This window comes from Podarcis vaucheri (genome assembly GCF_965113315.1).
Source record: "Podarcis vaucheri genome assembly, chromosome: 16".
In the NCBI taxonomy this organism is placed as follows: Eukaryota; Metazoa; Chordata; class Lepidosauria; order Squamata; family Lacertidae; genus Podarcis; species Podarcis vaucheri.
The window spans coordinates 15,998,654-16,017,587 of NC_138754.1; the positions used below are offsets into that span (position 1 = coordinate 15,998,654).

Here is an 18,934-nt window from a genome sequence, read left to right on the forward strand (position 1 = left end):
TCATATCCTTTTTTTTCATAAACCTCACTTCTCGGACCCCCCCAAACCTCCCCTTTCTGCATCCAAAATTTCAAAATTGTTTCAGCAAAGGGAAGCCCGTGAGCAGGATAGGTCCCTCCCCACTGCCTGCCCCCAAGCCTCTGAGCCCCACAGAGCAGGAATGGGGGACCTCTGCCCTCCAGATGTGGCAGGACTCCAGCTCCCAACAACCCCAGCCGGCATGGCTAATGGCCAAGCACAATGGGAGTTGTAGTCCAGATCTCCATCTTGGCTTTTAGAGCCATTGTGGTTCACTGTCAGTGAGAGACAGGTCCTTCCTGAGTCAGTTGACGGTTATTTTGAAGGCATTATTCAGGGCCAAACTAGACTTGAAATTTAGACCCCCAACTGCACAGTATGCTTAAGGCACATGAGCACCACTTTAAACAACCATGGTTCCCCCATCCCCAAAGAAGTCTAGGAGCTGTGGTTTTTTAGGGTGCTGGGAGTTGTGAGGAAACCTTGCCATTCCCCTCACAGAGCTACAATTCCCAGAGTTCCCTGGGGTGAGGGATTGGTTGTTAAACCCCTCTGGGAATTGTGGTTCTGGGAGGGGAATGAGCAGTCTCCTACCGACTCTCAGCACCCTTACCAAACTACAACTCCTAGAAATGTGACAGACAGACAGACAGACAGACAGACAGACAGACAGACAGACAGATGTGGCATATGGCAAATAAATACCTTGCAGTTTCCGGGCCAGCTCCATTTTCTCCCGTTCCAGGTGACGGATTCTCTTCTCTAGGCGGGCAGTGCTGGAGGGGGAGGCCGGGTGCCGCTCAGAGAGGAGGCTGCAGGGGATAACGAGAGGAGGTTGCAGGGCCAGGGCCCTTGTCTGTTTTGCATACATTTGCATGAACATAGCAAGCCTCGGGCAAACAACCAACGAGGGTGAGTGAAACAAATTGGCAAGGCTTCACATTTGCCAAAGCTGAGATTGAGGAGCAGCAGTTAGAAGGCTGAGCTGGGGGTGCTCAAATCCAGGGTTCAAATCCTCTCTCAGATACAAAGGGGAAGCTCAAGCCACTTTCTCTGTCAGATCCCACCCACCACCCGCAGCCCCAAATCCCACCGCATATACTGAAGTGTGTGAGAATAAAATGGAGACTCCACATACCTCCCAGAAGTGAAGGTAAATCCCACAAAAGGCAGGTGGTGGCCAGAGAAGGCAGCGTGGGATACAGGCGGAAGTGTCTCCTAGGAAGGAAGGGAAAAATTGATAGAATCGCAGGGTTAGAAGGAACTTCAAGGGGCACACACACACACACCAACAGTAGCAATACTTCTGCAAACCTTGGAATTTTCCTGAATGTGCTGCACCTCCCCTCTTGGGAATGGGTGGCACTGTTATGGCTGTGAAATGATTAGCAGTCACCCCACCCCTTGCACATTGCCATTATTATTATTATTATTATTATTATTATTATTATTATTATTATTTAGATGCCTCCTCTCGCCACAGGCGTTTTCCCAAAAACAAAACAACAAGCGCAGGGAAAATATTAAAACCAACACACTTTAAAAGGTTATAGACCATTGACAGCCAAAGTCCTGCTTGAAGAGGAATGCCTGGCACCTAAAGATATGCAATGATGGCGTCAGATGAGCCTCCCTGGGAGAGCATTCCACAAATAAGAAGCCACCACTGAAAAGACCCTGTTCTCATGTCGCCACCCTCTGGACCTCTGGTGGAGGGGGCACATGAAGAAGGGCCTCAGATGACGATTGCAGGGTCTGGGTCTGTTTCTATGTGGAGAGGTGGTCCTTGAGGTATTGGGGTCCTAAACCACAGAGGACTTTATAGGAAAAACCAGCAATGTTGAATTGGGCCCAGAAATTAACAGGTGACCAGTGCAGTTGGGCCAGGATTGGTGTTATATGCTCAGACAGTCTTACCCTGGGTGAGCAACCTGGCTGTTGAACTCTGACCCAGCTGAAGTTTCCAAACTGCCTTCAGAGGCAGCCCCACGTATAACATCTATACAGTGGTACCTCGAGTTACAGACGCTTCAGGTTACAGACGCTTCAGGTTACAGACTCCACTAACCCAAAAATAGTACCTCGGGTTAAGAACTTTGCTTCAGGATGGGAAGAGAAATCGCGTGGCGGCAGCGGGAGGCCCCATTAGCTAAAGTGGTAACTCAGGTTAAGAACGGTTTCAGGTTAAGAACGGACCTCCGGAATGAATTAAGTTCTTAAGCCGAGGTACCACTGTATTAGAACAGCCCTGAAAGTGAGACAAGCTCCTCCCATACCGACTCCTTGATCATGTCATCATCGACGTCGAAGTTGGATGTGTCGGCCGGGCTGGCCACCTCGGGCAAGTAGGGCGGGGGACTTTTGCGGATGTTGTCCCAGTCGATGCCTTTGAAGAAGGGGTGGCGCTTGAAATCCTCAATGCCTTTCTGGCCCAGGCGCAGCTCCTGCCGGCACAGCAGCCCTCGGATGAGGTCCTTGGCACTCTCCGAGACGTCGGTGATGTCCGTCGGAAACTGCAGGTGGTCCTGAGTGTGAGAGATGCCAAGGGGGAATCAGGGGGCGCAGCAGGTAACAGGCATCCTCCACGCTTGTGGGGGCAAGGAGGGCATATCAAAAAGCCCTGAGGTAGAGATTGATGGGAACTTAAAATAAATCTGCATACTGAACTAGGTAGGCCACTGTCCTGATCCTCCAGGGCTCTTCTTATGTCTTTATCCAGTGTTTTTGAATGTTTGAAATAGGTTTTTCAGAGAATCATAGAGTTGGAAGGGGGCATGAGGGTCATCTAGTCCTACCCCCTATAATGCAGGAATCTTTTGTCCAACATGGGCCTCGAACCCATAACCCTGAGATTAAGAGTTTTGTTTTACAGTGGTACCTTGGGTTACATACGCTTCAGGTTACAGACACTTCAGGTTACAGACGCCGCTAACCCAGAAATAGTACCTTGGGTTAAGAACTTTGCTTCAGGATGAGAACAGAAATCGTGCAGCGGCGGGGCAGTGGGAGGCCCCATTAGCTAAAGTGGTGCTTCAGGTTAAGAACAGTTTCAGGTTAAGAACGGACCTCTGGAACGAATTAAGTTCTTAACCTGAGGTACCACTGTATTCTGAATTGTATCCTTTTAACATTTTGATGTTGACTTCACCACACTCCTTTGGGAGGAAGGACAGTGTACAAACTTAATAAAAGGAGAGGAATACCTATGCTCCCTCAGGAGCATAAGCAAAGATTGAGCCAGAGGAGAGAAACAGGGGGTAAGGGAGTCATTTTCCATGCCAGATCTTTTGGTCTTGCACCCCCCCCCCCCAGTCTTGAGAGAGCAATAACATGTGGTGTAGCGGTTTGAGTGTTGGCCTAGGCCCTGGTTTGAATCCCCACTCAGCCATGAGGCTCACTAGGTGTGCCCTTGGGGCCAGTCACTGCCTCTCAACCCTAACCTACCTTATAAGGCTGTTGTTGTTGTTGTTGTTGTTGTGGGGATTAAATGGGATAGAGGAGAACTAAGTATACCGCCTTGAGCTCCTCAGAGGAAATAAAAATAAAACAGAGAGACCATGTGGCTGAGTGTTCAAGCAGTGGTTCTCAACCTGTGGGTCCCCAGATGTTGTTGGACTACAACTCCCATCATCCCTGAGCTCTGGCTTTGCTAGCTAGGGGTGATGGGAGTTGTAGTTCAACAACATCTGTGGACTCACAAGTTGAGAAAGGCTGGTTTAGAGGGTCAGACTAAGACCTGGGAGAGACACCAGAGCCCAAATTCCTACTCTTGCCACCATGAAGCTCACTGGGGGATGAGCTTGAACTCAGCCACTGCCTCTCAGCCTAATCTACCTCGCAGGGTTGTTGTGGGGGTTAAATGAGGAGGAGGAGAACCACATGCACCACACTTTTGAGCTTCACGGTGGGTGAGGGGTAAAGGTGGTAGGTAGGTAAGTAGGTAAGTAAATAAATAAATAAATTTGCTTCCTTCTAAACCTCATAAACCCACCTGCCTGTGGTTTGGGTCTGTCCAGCCAATTCTGCTAAGTAAAGCCCAAGGTCTCTGCCCTATAGTCTCTCCACCCCCCCCCACCTGATGGTGCCCCTGAACCAAAGTGGCATTTCACCTCGGCAGCCCTCCTCCCCCTCCCCAGCCGTATCCAAAGATTACCCACAGAAGGCATTAGGAAAACAGGCCCACCACAAATTCTCCCGTTTGCTCTGCTGCCCCACAGCTGCCTCCCCTACCCCCATCCTGACCTTGCTCTGCCCCACTCACCTCGTGGTTCATGATCTTGCCGTAGGTCTCGACCAAGGACTCGGCATAGAACGGGGTCTCCCCGAAAAGCAGCTCGTACATGCAGACCCCCAGGGACCACCAGTCACACTCGGGGCCGTATTTCCCTTTAGTGTCCTCCATGGCCTGCAGGATCTCTGGGGAGATGTAATCAGGGGTCCCCACAGCCACAGGAGACTCCACCTGGGGGTTGAGGGGGCAGAGAAGGGAGAGAATCTGGACTCCAGCTCAGCTGCATCGTTCCCCGATGGGCAGTGCGATGTAGTGGTTGGAAGGTCGGACTAGGACATGGGTAGGCAAACTAAGGCTCAGGGGCTGGATCCGGCCCAATCACCTTCTAAATCCAGCCCGCAGACGGTCCAGGAATCAGCGTGTTTTTACATGAGTAGAAGGTGTCCTTTTATTTAAAATGCACCTCTGGGTTATTTGTGGGGCCTGCCTGGTGTTTTTACATGAGTAGAATGTGTGCTTTTATTTAAAACGCATCTCTCGGTTATTTGTGGGGCATAGGAATTCGTTCATTTCCCCCCCAAAAAAAAAATATAGTCCGGCCCCCCACAAGGTCTGAGGGACAGTGGACTGGCCCCCTGCTGAAAAAGTTTGCTGCCCCCTGGACTAGGACCTGGGAGAGACCAAGGTTCGAATCCCCTCACTCAGCCATGAAGCCCACTGGGCGTGACCTTGACCTCAGTCCCTCACAGGGATGTTGTTGTGGAGATTAAATGAGGAGAAGGGTGTGCCCCACCTTGAGCTCCTTGGAGAAAAAGCTGGGATATAAATAAAACTCTTTCAGCTTCTGCCTTCTGGGAGGTACAGGGTTATAAAGACTAGGACTAGGACTAGCCGCCTGAGAAACAGTTTTTATCCAAATGTGATTTTGGTTTTAAATGCAGTGTAAGGTAGTCTCTGTGGGAGTATATTGTATTTAATTATGGGGTATCAGAGTTTTTAGGGGGTTAACCAGGCTGGGATAGCTGGGATAGCAGGCTTGTTGGTTTTTGAATGTCTGATGTAGATTTTTTCAATTACGTTGTTTTGCATGGGACAATGACAATAAAGATTATCGTATTGTATCATATCGTAAATCAACCTCCTCTAGATTGGGGGTTTGAGGGTCACCACACCCCAAGGACCATTCATCACAGGCTGCACCCAAGCAGGAGGGTCAGGGCCAGAGGCAGCCCTAGTGATTCTCAGGCCCCCCTCCCCGACACTCACCATGCCATCTGAATGCAGGCGCAGGCAGGAGCCAAAGTCGGCCAGACGAATGTGCCCGTTGGTGTCAATGAGGATGTTGTCCGGCTTGATGTCCCTGCAGAGGGGGGAGCCACAGTGGTGAGCAAGAGTCCCGGGGGTCAGTGGCCAGAAGGGACGGGGCCTGAAACTGGGACTCATTGAGGGTCTGTGGGCCAGAGGGACCCCAAGAGTCCCACTTCTGTCTTCCAGAGGAAGGAGAGTCTGGCAGGCTGGGATGAAAGCCACGGCTGGATTAACCATTAAGCAAAATAAGCACGTGCTTAGGGCATCGAGGGAAGAAATTTCCCATTGCAGGATTTTTAACGTTGATAGTCACAAATAGCTCAGCTAGGTGTTCGTTTTCTCAGTTAAAAGTCCCAACAAAACAACTGCAACAAGGAAGACTGGATGCCTTATCTCAACTAACCATACAAGAAGATGTGTGACGTAAGAGTAGTCTGAGGATCTGATCAAAGATTTTGCAATTAGAAAAAGGAGAAAAAAAATCTCAAATATAAGTAAAGTGAAAGTATACAAAAGTATCCACCTTACTGCAGGTTTTATTTCATTTCAAAAAATAAAATTTTATGATTGTTCATACAGTGGTGCCTCGCAAGACGAAATTAATTCGTTCCGCAAGTCTCTTCGTCTTGCGATGCACGGTTTCCCATAGGAATGCATTGAAAATCAATTAATGCGTTCCTAGGGAAACCGCCTTCAGACCAGGCTGGGGGGGGGGCAAGGGCTTTTCTTCCCACCCCCAGCATTTTAAAAAACCCCGGGACAGCGGAGGACTTCTCCGCTGTCCGGGCGATCTTAAAATGCTGGCGGGCGGCATTTTAAAATCGCCCCGGGACAGTGGAGGACTTCTCCGCTGTCCGGGGCGATTTAAAAGCACCTGGGAAGACAGGCAGGGGGGACAAAGACTTTCGCCCCCCGCCCGCCTTCAGAAGGTGTTCCCGCCCCCCCCCGCCCGGCTTCGCAGCAGCGCTACGAAGCCCGGCGGCTGGGGCAGGTGTTCCCGCCCCCCCACCCCACTTCGGAGCAGCGTTCCGAAGCGGGGTGGCTGGGGCAGGTGTTCCCGCCCCCCCCCCGCCCGGCTTCGCAGCAGCGCTCTGAAGCCCGGCGGCTGGGGCAGGTGTTCCCGCCCCCCCACCCTGCTTCGGAGCAGCGTTCCGAAGCGGGGTGGCTGGGGCAGGTGTTCCCGCCCCCCCGCCCGGCTTCGCAGCAGCGCTCCGGAGCCCGGCGGCTGGGGCAGGTGTTCCCACCCACCCCCCGCCCGGCTTCGCAGCAGCGCTCCGGAGCCCGGCGGCTGGGGCAGGTGTTCCCGCCCCCCCGCCCGGCTTCGCAGCAGCGCTCCGGAGCCCGGCGGCTGGGGCAGGTGTTCCCGCCCCCCACCCCGCTTCGGAGCAGCGTTCCAAAGCGGGGTGGCTGGGGCAGGTGTTCCCGCCCCCCCACCCGGCTTCGGAGCACCGGGAGAAGCGATCTCCCCGCAGCCCCTTGCTTCAAAAGAGGTCCGGGGGGCAGCGGGAAGCGCTTCCCGCTGTCCCCGGACCTCTTTTGAAGCAAGGGGCGGTGGGGAGAAGCGATCTCCCCGCAGCCCCTTGCTTCAAAAGAGGTCCGGGGGCAGCGGGAAGCGGTTCCCACTGTCCCCGGACCTGGGGCTGCAGGGAGAAGATCGCTTCTCCCCGCCGCCCCTTGCTTCAAAAGAGAAGACCCGCTGTCCCCCGGGGCAAGCTTCGTTTTGCGAAGCAAGCCCATAGGGAAATTCGTCTTGCGAGGCAACTCGAAAACGAAAAAACCTTTCGTTTTGCGAGTTTTTCGTCTCGTGAGGCGTTCGTCTTGCGGGGTACCACTGTATTTTGAATTAGATATATATGGGGCCACCAAAATATTTTAAGTGTTTAGGGCCTCTAAAGATCTTAATCTGGAAACAGATAAAAGGGAGAGAAGAGGAAACTCTGCCTGCATGCCAATATCTTCTGCTTCCACTTGGGGTTAGTAGGGAAACCAGATGCCACTCTTCCCCATTTTGGGAGTGAGGAAGCTGAGGCAGGAGGGCGTTTCCCTGCCAGTTCCAGAGCCAGGCAGACGAACTTACCTGTGAACGTATTGGAGCTGGTGGAGGGAGTGGATAGCCAGGACCATCTCAGCCAGGTAGAAGCAAGCCATGTCCTCAGGCAGGCGGTCCTCAAACTTGCTGAGGAGGGTGAGGAGGTCCCCTCCTGCGTAGTAATCCATCACTAGGTACTGCAGAAAGGAGGAGTGAATTACAGAAGAACGAAAGAACAGTGGGCTGGGGGGTAGGACTCAGCAGGGCTCACACATCCACTGACTCTCTGTTGCCTTCAAACGAGGAAGGTCCTGGGTTCAAATCTCCGCCATCTCCAGTTTACCAGAGAGGAGGGGCTGGGGGAAATCTCCTCTCTGCCCAAGACGAAACAAAGGTTGGATGGCCACCTGCCAGGAACTCTTCAGTTTAGTTGTGATTCTTGCATTGCAGGGGACTGGGCTGGATGACCTTTGGGGGTACCCTCTGCTATAATTCTAAGACCCGAGAGCAGTGTTAGCCAACCTGGTGTCCCCTCCAGGTGTTTTGGGAAGCCCCAGCCAGCCAGGGCCAATAATCAGGGGCAATGACCCTTGCAACCCAAAACACCTTGAGGTCACCAAGGTGAGGAAGATGGCATGATGCCTTCCGATAGAAAAGTCTCTCCCACCTCCCATTTCTCCCCCAGCACTGCATTGTGCAATGAGGCTCACCAGGTAGTGATCGTCCTGGAAGGCAAAGTGCAAGGTGGTGATCCATTGCCTGTCCCCGCGGACCAGCACATCTCTCTCCTCCCGGAAGCAAGCCGTCTGCAGGGAGGAAAAGGCAGAGAGAAAGGAGCTAAGATCTAAAGGGAATTCATTTTATTTTTCGTTTCTGGCTCCCCACTCTTGTGCTAAATGCCCCCCCCAAAGGCTCTGTACTCATCAGCCTTGAAAGAAACGTCTTCTGCTTCTCAGACAGGGCCTGGCACATGACGGGGGCACATACCTCTGCTCTCTTCAACATTTCCCATTTGTGTAGAATCTTCATGGCATAAACCTCCTCTGTCTGTTTCATTCTCACAACCGCCACCTGGTGCAGAGGGGGACAACAACACTTAGACCGTCACCCATTTTCTCCCCAGCCTACTCTGGTGGCAGACTTTGGGTCATCATTAAAGCACAGCCAATTGTCCATGATAGAGTACACTGGTGCAAAAACCTCTGGCCCATCTTTGCCAGTGTGGCTGGGCGATAGCCAGTAAGATTAGATTGGACCTCTAGGCTCAGAAATATACCTCTGCCTCCCCCAGACCCTGTGGGGTGGGGCTGAGGGTCTCATAACGCCTGGGATTTTGGAAAAAGGATGCATTCCTTTGCAGATCAATTCAGAACCTGCCCTTTCTGAACTTAAAAGAATGAAGGGCCACTATCCCAGGCATTTGCCCATAAGGAATATGCCCATGGGACTTACACCTGCGTAAACTTGCAAAGAATTGTCCTGGATCAAATTTATTCCAGCAAAAGCTTCAGACAGGGAAGGGGAGGGTATGGTCTCATCCTTTAAAATTCTGTAGCAGGGAGTGAGGGCAGCCCTGGTCCAAATGCCCATCCTCGCAGGGCGGGTGTTTTTATGTCCCCCTCAAAGACAGCGCCCGCCACTGGCACTCACCTCGCCAAAAGCCCCTCGTCCGATCACCTTCAGGATCTCAAAGTCATCCCTTCGCAAGCGCAGCTGCTTGGCCTTGGTGGCGAAAGGGGAGGCTGGAAGAAGAATAAGAGACAGGAAGGGCCCCCCTGGTTTTACTGGGGTATCCATTGGCCGTAATTAAAGAAGAAAAAGATGAGTACATGAAGACTCTCTCAAAAACCGGCCCTCATGCACACTAGCACTGTTCCACATAATACCTGCCTGTTCCACATTTATAAGGACTCAGTCTGTTAGTGTGGCAGTACCTAAACTTCGGAACTCCCTCCCTCCAGTACTCTTTTCAGCATCTTCTAAAAATATCTTCATTTGGACAAGCCCACCCAGCTGTTTAGCCGATTCCGCTTTTAGTCTAATGTTATTTTAGCTTTTTGAAAGTCTTATATTCTTGTTGTTCATTTTTCTTATTGACAATTTCATTGTTTTATCTCTTTTGTAAACCACTTCGAGGTTTTTTTAAAAAATAATCAAGTGGTGTATACATTTTATGGGACCCTAAACTGTCACTGTCACAGAGCCTTTCGTTTTTTAAAACACAACATCCACACACATTTCCTGCTCATCCTATAGCCTCTGAGCACCTGCGCTTGGTTTCTCAGACCCAAATCTCTTCCTCCGCACAGTCACTGCAATACTGTAGCTGGGACAGGTCAGTGATATATGAGCAATTCGAAAGTGAAATGCTTTGCAAATTCTGAAATTTTGTTTCCCCTTACAAAGCTGCAGAGCTTTCACGCTCAGCCAAAATTCAGCAAAGCTGTTGAATTCAGGAAACAGGAGATGACTCGCTCTAGTTGTTAATTCTAAACCTCCAGTTCGTACAGCCACCCTCTTGCAAAGCTTATCCTAAGCTGCAGGCACCAGTCTGGTTTATGTGCAACCCAAAGTGACGCCAGCAAAAGCTTTTATTCCTATTTTTATTTTTGTCTATTTAGTCATTTTTGTCTCTTCAGCCAGAAACAGCTCCCAGAGTAGTAGCAATGGTAATAAGGTGGTCCTTGCCCTCCCGGCTAGGGTTCTTCGTGATGTACCGTATATAACTTCATTTTTTTTATCCAGCAGCTCCAAAACTGCACAAGAGCATGGCAGGGGGAGGTTTATAACAACCCTGGCATGTAGCCCCACTGTTGTGATCACAAGCTGCAGTTCCAACGAAGCCATGCCAGAGATCTCTAAACACAAGTCAAAGGAAGCCAACCGACTCTGAAGTGACTTTTCGGATGACACCATCCATCAAAGAATTAAGCATGCAGAAAATATTTTGTGTATTTTACAGTTGAGAAACAAGAGACAGGTGTCTTGATCCGTGTGTGGACGCTATTTATTTAGTTATATTCTCAAAGCAAACAGCCTTGACAAAGCGGATTATAATACAGCTAAGCTTGGTGCAAAACAATGTAATTTAATTACAAAAAACAACAACGGAACAATTTCCTGAGTCTTTGCAGTTGCGCAACTAAGGGGTGGAGGGTTTTGGGGGGGAGGGTATGTTATTGGACTACAGATCTCATAATTCCTGACCACTGGCCCTGCTGTCTGAGGCTGATGGGAGTTCATAAAGACCTGGGAGAACGCAGGTGACCCATCCCTGAAGTACATGGGGGGGGGGCAAGTGGGTTCCTGATTAACAGCAGCAAAATGCGGAATGGATCGTTTCTGAGATTGCCTGGCAGAGCTGGCCAGGATAGTGTGGCCAACTCACAGCAGCAGCAGGAAGCCCGTGATGTCATTAGACTCCAACTCCCATCATCCCCTGGCAATGGTCAGGGATGATGGGAGCTTGAGTCCAACAAGCACTGAAAGGTGCACACATTTCTCATCCCATCCCATTAACAGTCCCTTCAAGGGTCCCTATTTTCCAGGGACATTCCCGAATTTACAGAAGCCATCCCGGTTTCTAGTCCAGGATCATGTTCTCATAGTGGCCAATCAGATGTCCCAATGAGAAACCCGCAAGCAAGATCTGATCACAAGAACCCTCTTGGTGGGAAGGTATGAACCAGAAGCTAGATTTCCGTCTTTTGCTGCGCAAGGAACAGGAGGCAGCCGAGATCCATTTTCCATCACCCCCTTTAGAGCCTTTAAAGCAGGCCACAATCCCAGCATGCTGATTCGCACACCTCCTTGCCTAACCCAGGCATGGCCAAACTTGGCCCGCCAGCTGTTTTGGGACTACAATTCCCATCATCCCTGACAGCTGGGTCTGTTAGCTAGGGAGGATGGGAGTTGTAGTCCCAAAACAGCTGGAGGGCCAAGTTTGGCCATGCCTGCTCTAACCACTAGGTATCACTCCTACCAAAGCTGAAGCCCTGCTCGTCACACTCTTTCCCTGTTAGGAACACTCCGAGAGAGGCTGCTAAGCTCTGCCTGTGGCGTGAAAAGCCGCTGTGATCCAACTTGCTCACCTGCCCCTTTTGGTGCCCAGGGTGGGGCCCTATGCCTGCATGCCCCATCATGCCACCCTTGGCAGCCTTACGCACGCGGTGGCACCTGTCTCTTCCTGCATGGGCCGCCGAGGCATCTCTGAGAAGGAAGGAGGCAGAGCGACTAGCTGGGAGAAGGCGCGCCGGAGCAGGGCTGGAGCACCGCCAGCCTCCTGCGCTCCAAGCATGAAATGCCAGGGTCAGGCCCAGATCTGGAGCCTCAGCTTTGGGACAGAGTGGGGAAGCAGTTCTCCCTTTAAGCAGAACAAGTATTGCTGCAGAGCGAAGACAGCAAAAGCGGGGGTCCAGGGGTTAGGTTTGGAGACTCTCTCTTTCCCCTATCCAGAACAAGCCGATTCATGGAAGGCTCTAAAGCTCCTGCGCATTGCAACAACCAACTGGTCTCGGTGCCGAATTTGCACACCCAACCATTCTGGGAAGGAGAAGTCACACTGGAACACACTAAACCACCTTCCCCAGTATACTGCTTCCGTCAGAGGTGCACAGCAGGCACCATAGAAACTTCTGTCGCCTACAGGACACAAATCCTGCTTGTGGGTTTCCCATCCTGGGCACCTGTTTGGCCGCTGTGAGAACAGGAGGCTGGACTAGATTGGCCCCCTGTGGCCTGATCCAGTGGTCTCTTCTGATGTTCTTATGTACAGCAGGGGTGAGGAGCCTCTGAATTTCCAGATATTGTTGAACTCCCATCTCCCTTGACAATTGCCTTGATAGGAACTGGGAGTCCAGCAACATCTAGCGAGCCACAGGCCCACCTCGCCCCCCAGGCGACCAGGTCTCTTGGCAGGAGGACATTAAGCAGGAGGCTACTTAAGAGCTGATGAATTGCCCAAGCCTTGAGGTGCATGATTAACAGAAAAACCTCCCCTTCCCTCCAGCGCCTAACTTGTAGAAAACAGGAGATGTGCTAGGGCTAGGTGAACATTGGACCTTTGGCCCCTTATTCCAGAGGTATAGGGGAAAGTTGGGGTGATCTTAATGGCGGGACTGCACTCTGCTCAACCTCAGAGGCACTGTTTTTCAGCCGTCATTTGGCAATGTGGGAAACTAACCCTCGGTCCCGAAAGCAGGCAAGTTTGCTGGCCAAAATAAGCCCAGCACACTCCTTTTCCCGTACATAAAGTTAATCAAGCTGTACAATCTGCCTCAGGCTTGGAACAGGTGGAAAGTGACAGGCGCTGCCAATTTCATTAAGGGATCTCTTTCTCTCTGTCTCTCAAAAGCAACAACATTTGCAGGGTTTTGCTGGGTGAGAAGAAAACCTAAGGAGAGGCTGCTAGGTCAGGCCAGTGGCCCATCCAGACCAGGCTCCTGTTCTCACAGGGGCCAACTACCATAGATGCCCCAGTGGGAAACTTGCAAGCAGGATTCAAGCACAACAGCCCTCTCCTCTCCTGTAGTTTTTAGTAACTGGTCTTCAGAAGAGACAGAGCCTAGCCATTGTGGCTAGAAGTCAGTGATAGCCTTTTCCTCCTGCAGGGATTTTGCCCCATCCTTTTTTAAAGCCACCCAGGTTGGTGGCCAGCACTGCCTCCAGTGGCAGCGAGTTCTGTAGTTTAATAATAATAATAATAATAATAATAATAATAATAATAATAATAATTTATTTATATTCCACCCTCCCTGGCCAGAGCCAGGCTCAGGGTGGCTAACACCAATAAAATCACAGTAAAAACATAATGGGGGGACCCCAATTTAAAATACAGGTTAAAAAGCAATTTAAAATGCAGCCTCATTTTAAAAGTAGCCGATAGATCAAGACCATAAGGGGGGAGAAACATAAGGGTCAGACTGAGTCCAAACCAAAGGCCAGGGGGAACAGCTCTGTCTTGCAGGCCCTGCGGAAAGATGTCATGTCCCTCAGGGCCCTAGTCTCTTGTGACAGAGCGTTCCACCAAGTCGGGGCCAGTACTGAAAAGGCCCTGGCCCTAGCTGAGACCAATCTAACCACCGTGCGACCTGGGACCTCCAAAATGTTGTCATTTGTGGACCTTAAGGTCCTCCGTGGGGCATACCAGGAGAGGCAGTCCCGTAGGTACGTGGGTCCTAGGCCGCATAGGGCTTTAAAGGTCAAAACCAGCACCTTAAACCTGACCCTGTACTCCTTCGGGAGCCAGTGCAGTTGGTAAAGCACTGGATGAACGTGATCCCGCGGCAAGGACCCCGTAAGGAGCCTCGCCGCGGCATTCTGCACCCGCTGGAGTTTCTGGGTCAGCTTCAAAGGCAGCCCCACTGCAAGAAGAAGTACGGTACTTCCTTTTACCAGTCCTGAATCTTCAAATATTTGGCTTCACTGGACGTCCACGACTTCTAGTGTTAGGAGAAAGGGAGGAAAAGTTTTCTTCGTTCATTTTCTCCATGCCATGCATCATTTTCTAAATTTCTACCATCTCACCTCTTACTCGCCTTTTCTCTAAACCAAAACGCTGCAACCTTTCCTCATAGAGGAGCCACTCCAAGCCTGTTATCATTTTGGTTGCCCTTTCCTGAATAATAATAATAATAATAATAATAATAATAATAATAAAATAAAATAATAATAAAACAACAACAACAACAACAACAACAACAACAACAATAATAATAATAATAATAATAATAATATATTATTTATACCCCGCCCATCTGGCTGAGTTTCCCCAGCCACTCTGGGCGGCTCCCAATCAAGTGTTAAAAACAGTACAGCATTAAATATTAAAAAGTTCCCTGAACAGGGCTGCCTTCAGATGTCTTTTAAAGATAGGATAGCTGCTTATTTCCTTCACATCTGAAGGGAGGGTGTTCCACAGGGTGGGTGCCACTACCGAGAAGGCCCTCTGTCTGGTTCCCTGTAACCTCACTTCTCGCAATGACCGAACCGCCAGAAGGCCCTTGGTGCTGGATCTCAGTGTTCGGGCTGAACAATGGGGGGGGGAGACACTCCTTCAGGTATACTGGACCGAGGCCGTTTAGGGCTTTAAAGGTCAGCACCAACACTTTGAATTGTGCTCGGAAACATACTGGGAGCTAATGCAGATCTCTCAGAACCGGTGTTATGTGGTCCCGGCGGCCGCTTCCAGCCACCAGTCTAGCTGCCACATTCTGGATTAATTGCAGTTTCCGGGTCACCTTCAAAGATAGCCCCACGTAGAGCGCGTTGCAGTAGTCCAAGCAGGAGATAACCAGAGCATGCACCACTCTGGCGAGACAGTCCGCGGGCAGGTAGGGTCTTAGCCTGCGCACCAGGTGAATCTTTTCCAATTCTACAATAATTGGAAACTCTGCACTCCCAAGGCCCACTCCTATGCTGTAGGGACAGGGAAGAGAGGCGGGCAGCAGCAAGCTTGGGCACAAGTGTCTCAAACACAAGCAGGCAGCTCTCCCCAATCCTTGACAGGAAAATGCCCACTGGGCAAGCACCATACCCAAAGATGCTGCTTGCATGCAGAATTTCTGGATTTGCTGAGCCTGGCTCCCTGGCTGCACCCTGTGGAAGAGAGACCCAGGAGTCCTGGCTCCCATCCAGGCCTGTAGCTTTCCAGATGCAGTTGGAGCAGCCAGCATGGCTGATGAGGGTTGTCTGGTTCCTCAGCCCTAACCACTAGCTCTCCTTTTCGGAGAGGCATGCACAGAGGAAGGTGGAAGCCCAGCTCCAATTAACTCAGGATGCATCTGAATTATGCATCCCACTGGGAATCTCCAGTGGGGAGGTCCCATGGGGGCATGTCTGCGTGCACAGGATACTAGGCTAGATGGGAGCCCTTTGGTCTGATCCAGCAGGGCTGATGTTCAGCTCTTAAGCTTTTATGTGAATTGTGTTGCTTTTGTTGTTGTTGGCTGCTCTGAGCCCGGCTTCGGCTGGGGAGGGCGAGATAGAAATAAATAAATAAATAATAATAATAATAATAATAATACAGTGGTGCCTCGCAAGACAAAATTAATTCGTTCCGCAAGTTTTTTCTTCTTGCGAGTTTTTCGTCTTGCGAAGCATGGTTTCCCATAGGAATGCATTGAAAATCAATCAATGCGTTCCTATGGAGACCGTCTGGGGACAGAGGGGAAGCGCCGCTCTGTCCCCTCTTTTGAAGCAAGGGGCGGAGAGGAGAAGATCGCTTCTCCCCCTTGCCACCCCTTGGTTCAAAAGGGGTCCGGGGAGAGAGGGGAAGGCACTGCGCCTTCCCCTCTGTCCCCGGAGCTTGCGGGGCTGGCAACGGGGAGAAGCGATCTTCTCCCCGCCGCCCCTTGCTTCAAAAGAGGTCCGGGGACAGTGGGGAAGACGCACTGCACTTCCCGCTGTCCCCAGAGCTTGCGGGGCAAGCTTCGTTTTGCGAAGCAAGCCCATAGGGAAATTCGTCTTGCGAAGCAACTCGAAAACAAAAAAACCTTTCGTTTTTCGTCTCGTGAGGCATTCGTCTTGCGGGGCACCACTGTAAAGTCTTTAGTTGTGATGCATTGCAGAGGGTTGGACTGGATGGCCTTTGGGTGCCCTTCCAACTCTACAATTCTAAGATTCCGTAAGTTTGGACAAGGTCCGGCAGTCAGCGTTTTCCCTGGGGAATGGGAATTGTGTGTTTGTGTGATTTTCAGGGGGCTGAGGTTCTCTGTCCTTGGTGAATCTAAACTGGCACGATATGTTTAAAATGCATTAAAAATCATACCCTCGTTTCAATTCAGCCTGTTTTAATTTAATCCCGTTCTCGCGAGCAGCCTGGAGAATTTTGTTACAGGGTGGCCCGTTGAGAAGACTGCAGATAAATCACAGTAAATGTACTTAAAACACCTCGAGATCCTTCTCGTTCTCTGCTTGCAATTTGGCACAACTTCACTAACGAGCTTCTTCCCTCTAATGAATTTTGCCTCCAGTGGCACCTGGCGCATCCAGTCATTCTGGTCCTTCTGCTGATCGCCTTTATTAGCCCTGTCACATGATCTGGTGGAGGAAAGCTGGCTTCTTCCAGAACATACATTTATTATCAGAAGAGATGGGGCTGTGTAGAACTGAATTGCAGTTGTGAAAGTAGCTGGAGAGGAATTCCTGTTTCATTTGTTTCAGGAAACACAGCACCAATGTTGGGTTGAAATGATTCTACCCACCAACTGGAAAATGACAACACAGGGGTTTGAGCTAGATCAGGGTTTCCCCAACTTAGGTCTCCAGCTGTTTTTGGACTACAATTCCCATCATTCCTGACTACTTGGCCTGCCAGCTGGGGATGATGGGAGTTGTAGTCAAGAAACAGCTGGAAACCCAAGTTGGGGAAAACCTAGTCCAGATGAGCCTTTGATTCTATCTCTGTGGATGTCAGCTGACCTCTCAGAGAATCATGTGGGCAAGGGCATGCAGTGTACAGTTTCAGCCACTTTGCCGCAAAAAGGATCCTGCAGTATGGGTAAAGATTAAAGGAAGGGCAACCGAAATGATGTAGTGGAAGAAGCAAGTCCCCTATGAAAAACAGTGTTTGGGACTTTTTAGTTTGGAGAAAAGGTGAGTCAGAGGCGAGATGATAAAAGGATGCATGACTTGCTCTGGTTGGCCGCTGAGCTTAGATGGGCCACTGGCCTGATCCTGCAGACCTCTCCTTAGGAACCCACAGCCTCTGAATGAGAGCAGGGGGTGTAGAGAGCTGGTGCCTTCGCAAGGCGAGGAGGTGTGGCGATGGTGGCAGCGGCAGCAGCTGCTGCCTGCCCTCTCTTGGCCCAGAGGAGAGGGCCTCCTTCGCAAATTCTTCCGCTGGTGTTCCTCTGCTCCCAAAGAGTTTCCAGTCTTAGTTCCTCAGTGGAAAACCAGGCGCTGGCCTAGGCACGCCCAGAGGAACCAGCGGGACCGCATTCCTCGCAAGGCGAGCAGGGTGGGGACAAGAGCCAGGTCTGAACCCCACACGCCAGAGAGGAGAGGAGAGGCAGCCCCTTCCCATGGGTCACTGCCCCATTTGCCTGCTCCCAGGCCTAGCTGCCTGCTCCCCCCCCCTCCAAGAAAGGGGACAGCAGATGCTGGGACATCCCGGGAGAGCCTTGCCACAAGGTGGCTCCCCTTCCATAAAATTTATCAGAAAATGCAGGATCTCACCCTGTCAGGAGCGTGCTTAGTGGTGAAAGGCTATCGCTCGATAGCAGAGCATTTGGTCCCAGGTTCTATCCCTTAAAAAGAGGGGCAGGTAGCAGCAGGTGAGGGGAAAGGCCCTCTCTCTGCCTGAGACCACCCTGGGCAGGAGGGGGGGGGAGCCATAGCCAGTCAGATATGAAGATGGGGAGCTTGAGGACCTGGTATAAGGCAGCTTGCGAGTTGGACTCGTGGCAAAACTCAGATAGAAGGTTCAATACCTGGCAGCTCCAAGGTGGGCTGGGAAAGAAACTCACCTGAAACCCTTGAGAGTTGCTGCCAGCCAGTGTGCAAGAAAACACCAAAAAGAAAAACGGTTCAGGCCTTATCACAGAGGAGGGAGGGGAGTGCTTAGTGGAATTTCAAGAGCCAGAAGAGGTTGATGAGCATGTCTGCAAGCATTCAGGGTGTGTGTGTGTGTAGCTGATGCCTCTTCATTCGCACCCACAAATAGTGGAAGCAGACCAGCTTGTGCCAAAGAGACCAACAGCTGACCCAGGCCATGCGAACCACCCTTTCCCAGTGGATTATTTCAGCGCAGAGAATGTGAACATGCGCACACCCACCCTCAGGCATGTGCACCCTTCATGCACAAGGAGGCGGGGGGTGGGGGGGAGAGGCTTCTGTGGGGCCTTGGCTAGGTGTGCTGCTGCTGCTGCTACCTTAAAAAGCCTCCCGTCTGAAATAAGAAAAACAGCCCTCCTGAAGACTGACAGACAGGTTGGAATCCAAAACCTACCTACCAGGTTGCCAGACCTGGCCAGGTTGCCCTGACGACAGGAGCAACAAACAGTTCTGGTATTCCTCCTGCCCCCCCCCCCACGGATGATGCGTCACCCTCTATCATGAGCCAGTCCAGACAGCAGCAGCAGCAGCAGCAGCAGCTCCCTATCAGGTGGAGAGGGGAAATGCCACTGATTTTTACACCCACTCAGGGAGTATTGGTGGGGCAGCAAGGAGATCCCATGGGAGGGGCAGGCAGGCAGCTCTGTGGATAGACAGCCCAGGTTGCATAGATACTGGCTTGTTCCAGCCATGCAGTGCACAAGCAGCTTCCCCCCCCCCCCAAGAGGCTGGCTGTCACTTCAGGAAGTCTCTGCAGACCCCAGGAAGGAGTTGGAGCACCAGCTCTGCATGCA

At 51.3% G+C, this 18,934-nt stretch overlaps 1 protein-coding gene across 3 annotated transcripts in view; it reads right to left on the reverse strand.

Annotated features, from left to right (window-relative positions):
• The window catches only part of CDC42BPG (CDC42 binding protein kinase gamma), a 56,636-nt gene that overhangs the window by 28,051 nt on the left and 9,651 nt on the right, over positions 1 to 18,934 (reverse strand). For all 3 annotated transcript variants that reach the window (XM_082204263.1, XM_082204262.1, XM_082204261.1), the window contains exons 2-10: positions 9,237 to 9,328; positions 8,574 to 8,657; positions 8,297 to 8,392; positions 7,635 to 7,783; positions 5,516 to 5,609; positions 4,280 to 4,480; positions 2,295 to 2,543; positions 1,157 to 1,236; positions 724 to 830 (exon numbers count right to left, since the gene is read on the reverse strand). In XM_082204263.1, coding sequence (XP_082060389.1) covers positions 724 to 830; positions 1,157 to 1,236; positions 2,295 to 2,543; positions 4,280 to 4,480; positions 5,516 to 5,609; positions 7,635 to 7,783; positions 8,297 to 8,392; positions 8,574 to 8,657; positions 9,237 to 9,328 — 1,152 coding nt within the window. The remainder of the gene's footprint in view (positions 1 to 723; positions 831 to 1,156; positions 1,237 to 2,294; positions 2,544 to 4,279; positions 4,481 to 5,515; positions 5,610 to 7,634; positions 7,784 to 8,296; positions 8,393 to 8,573; positions 8,658 to 9,236; positions 9,329 to 18,934) is intronic.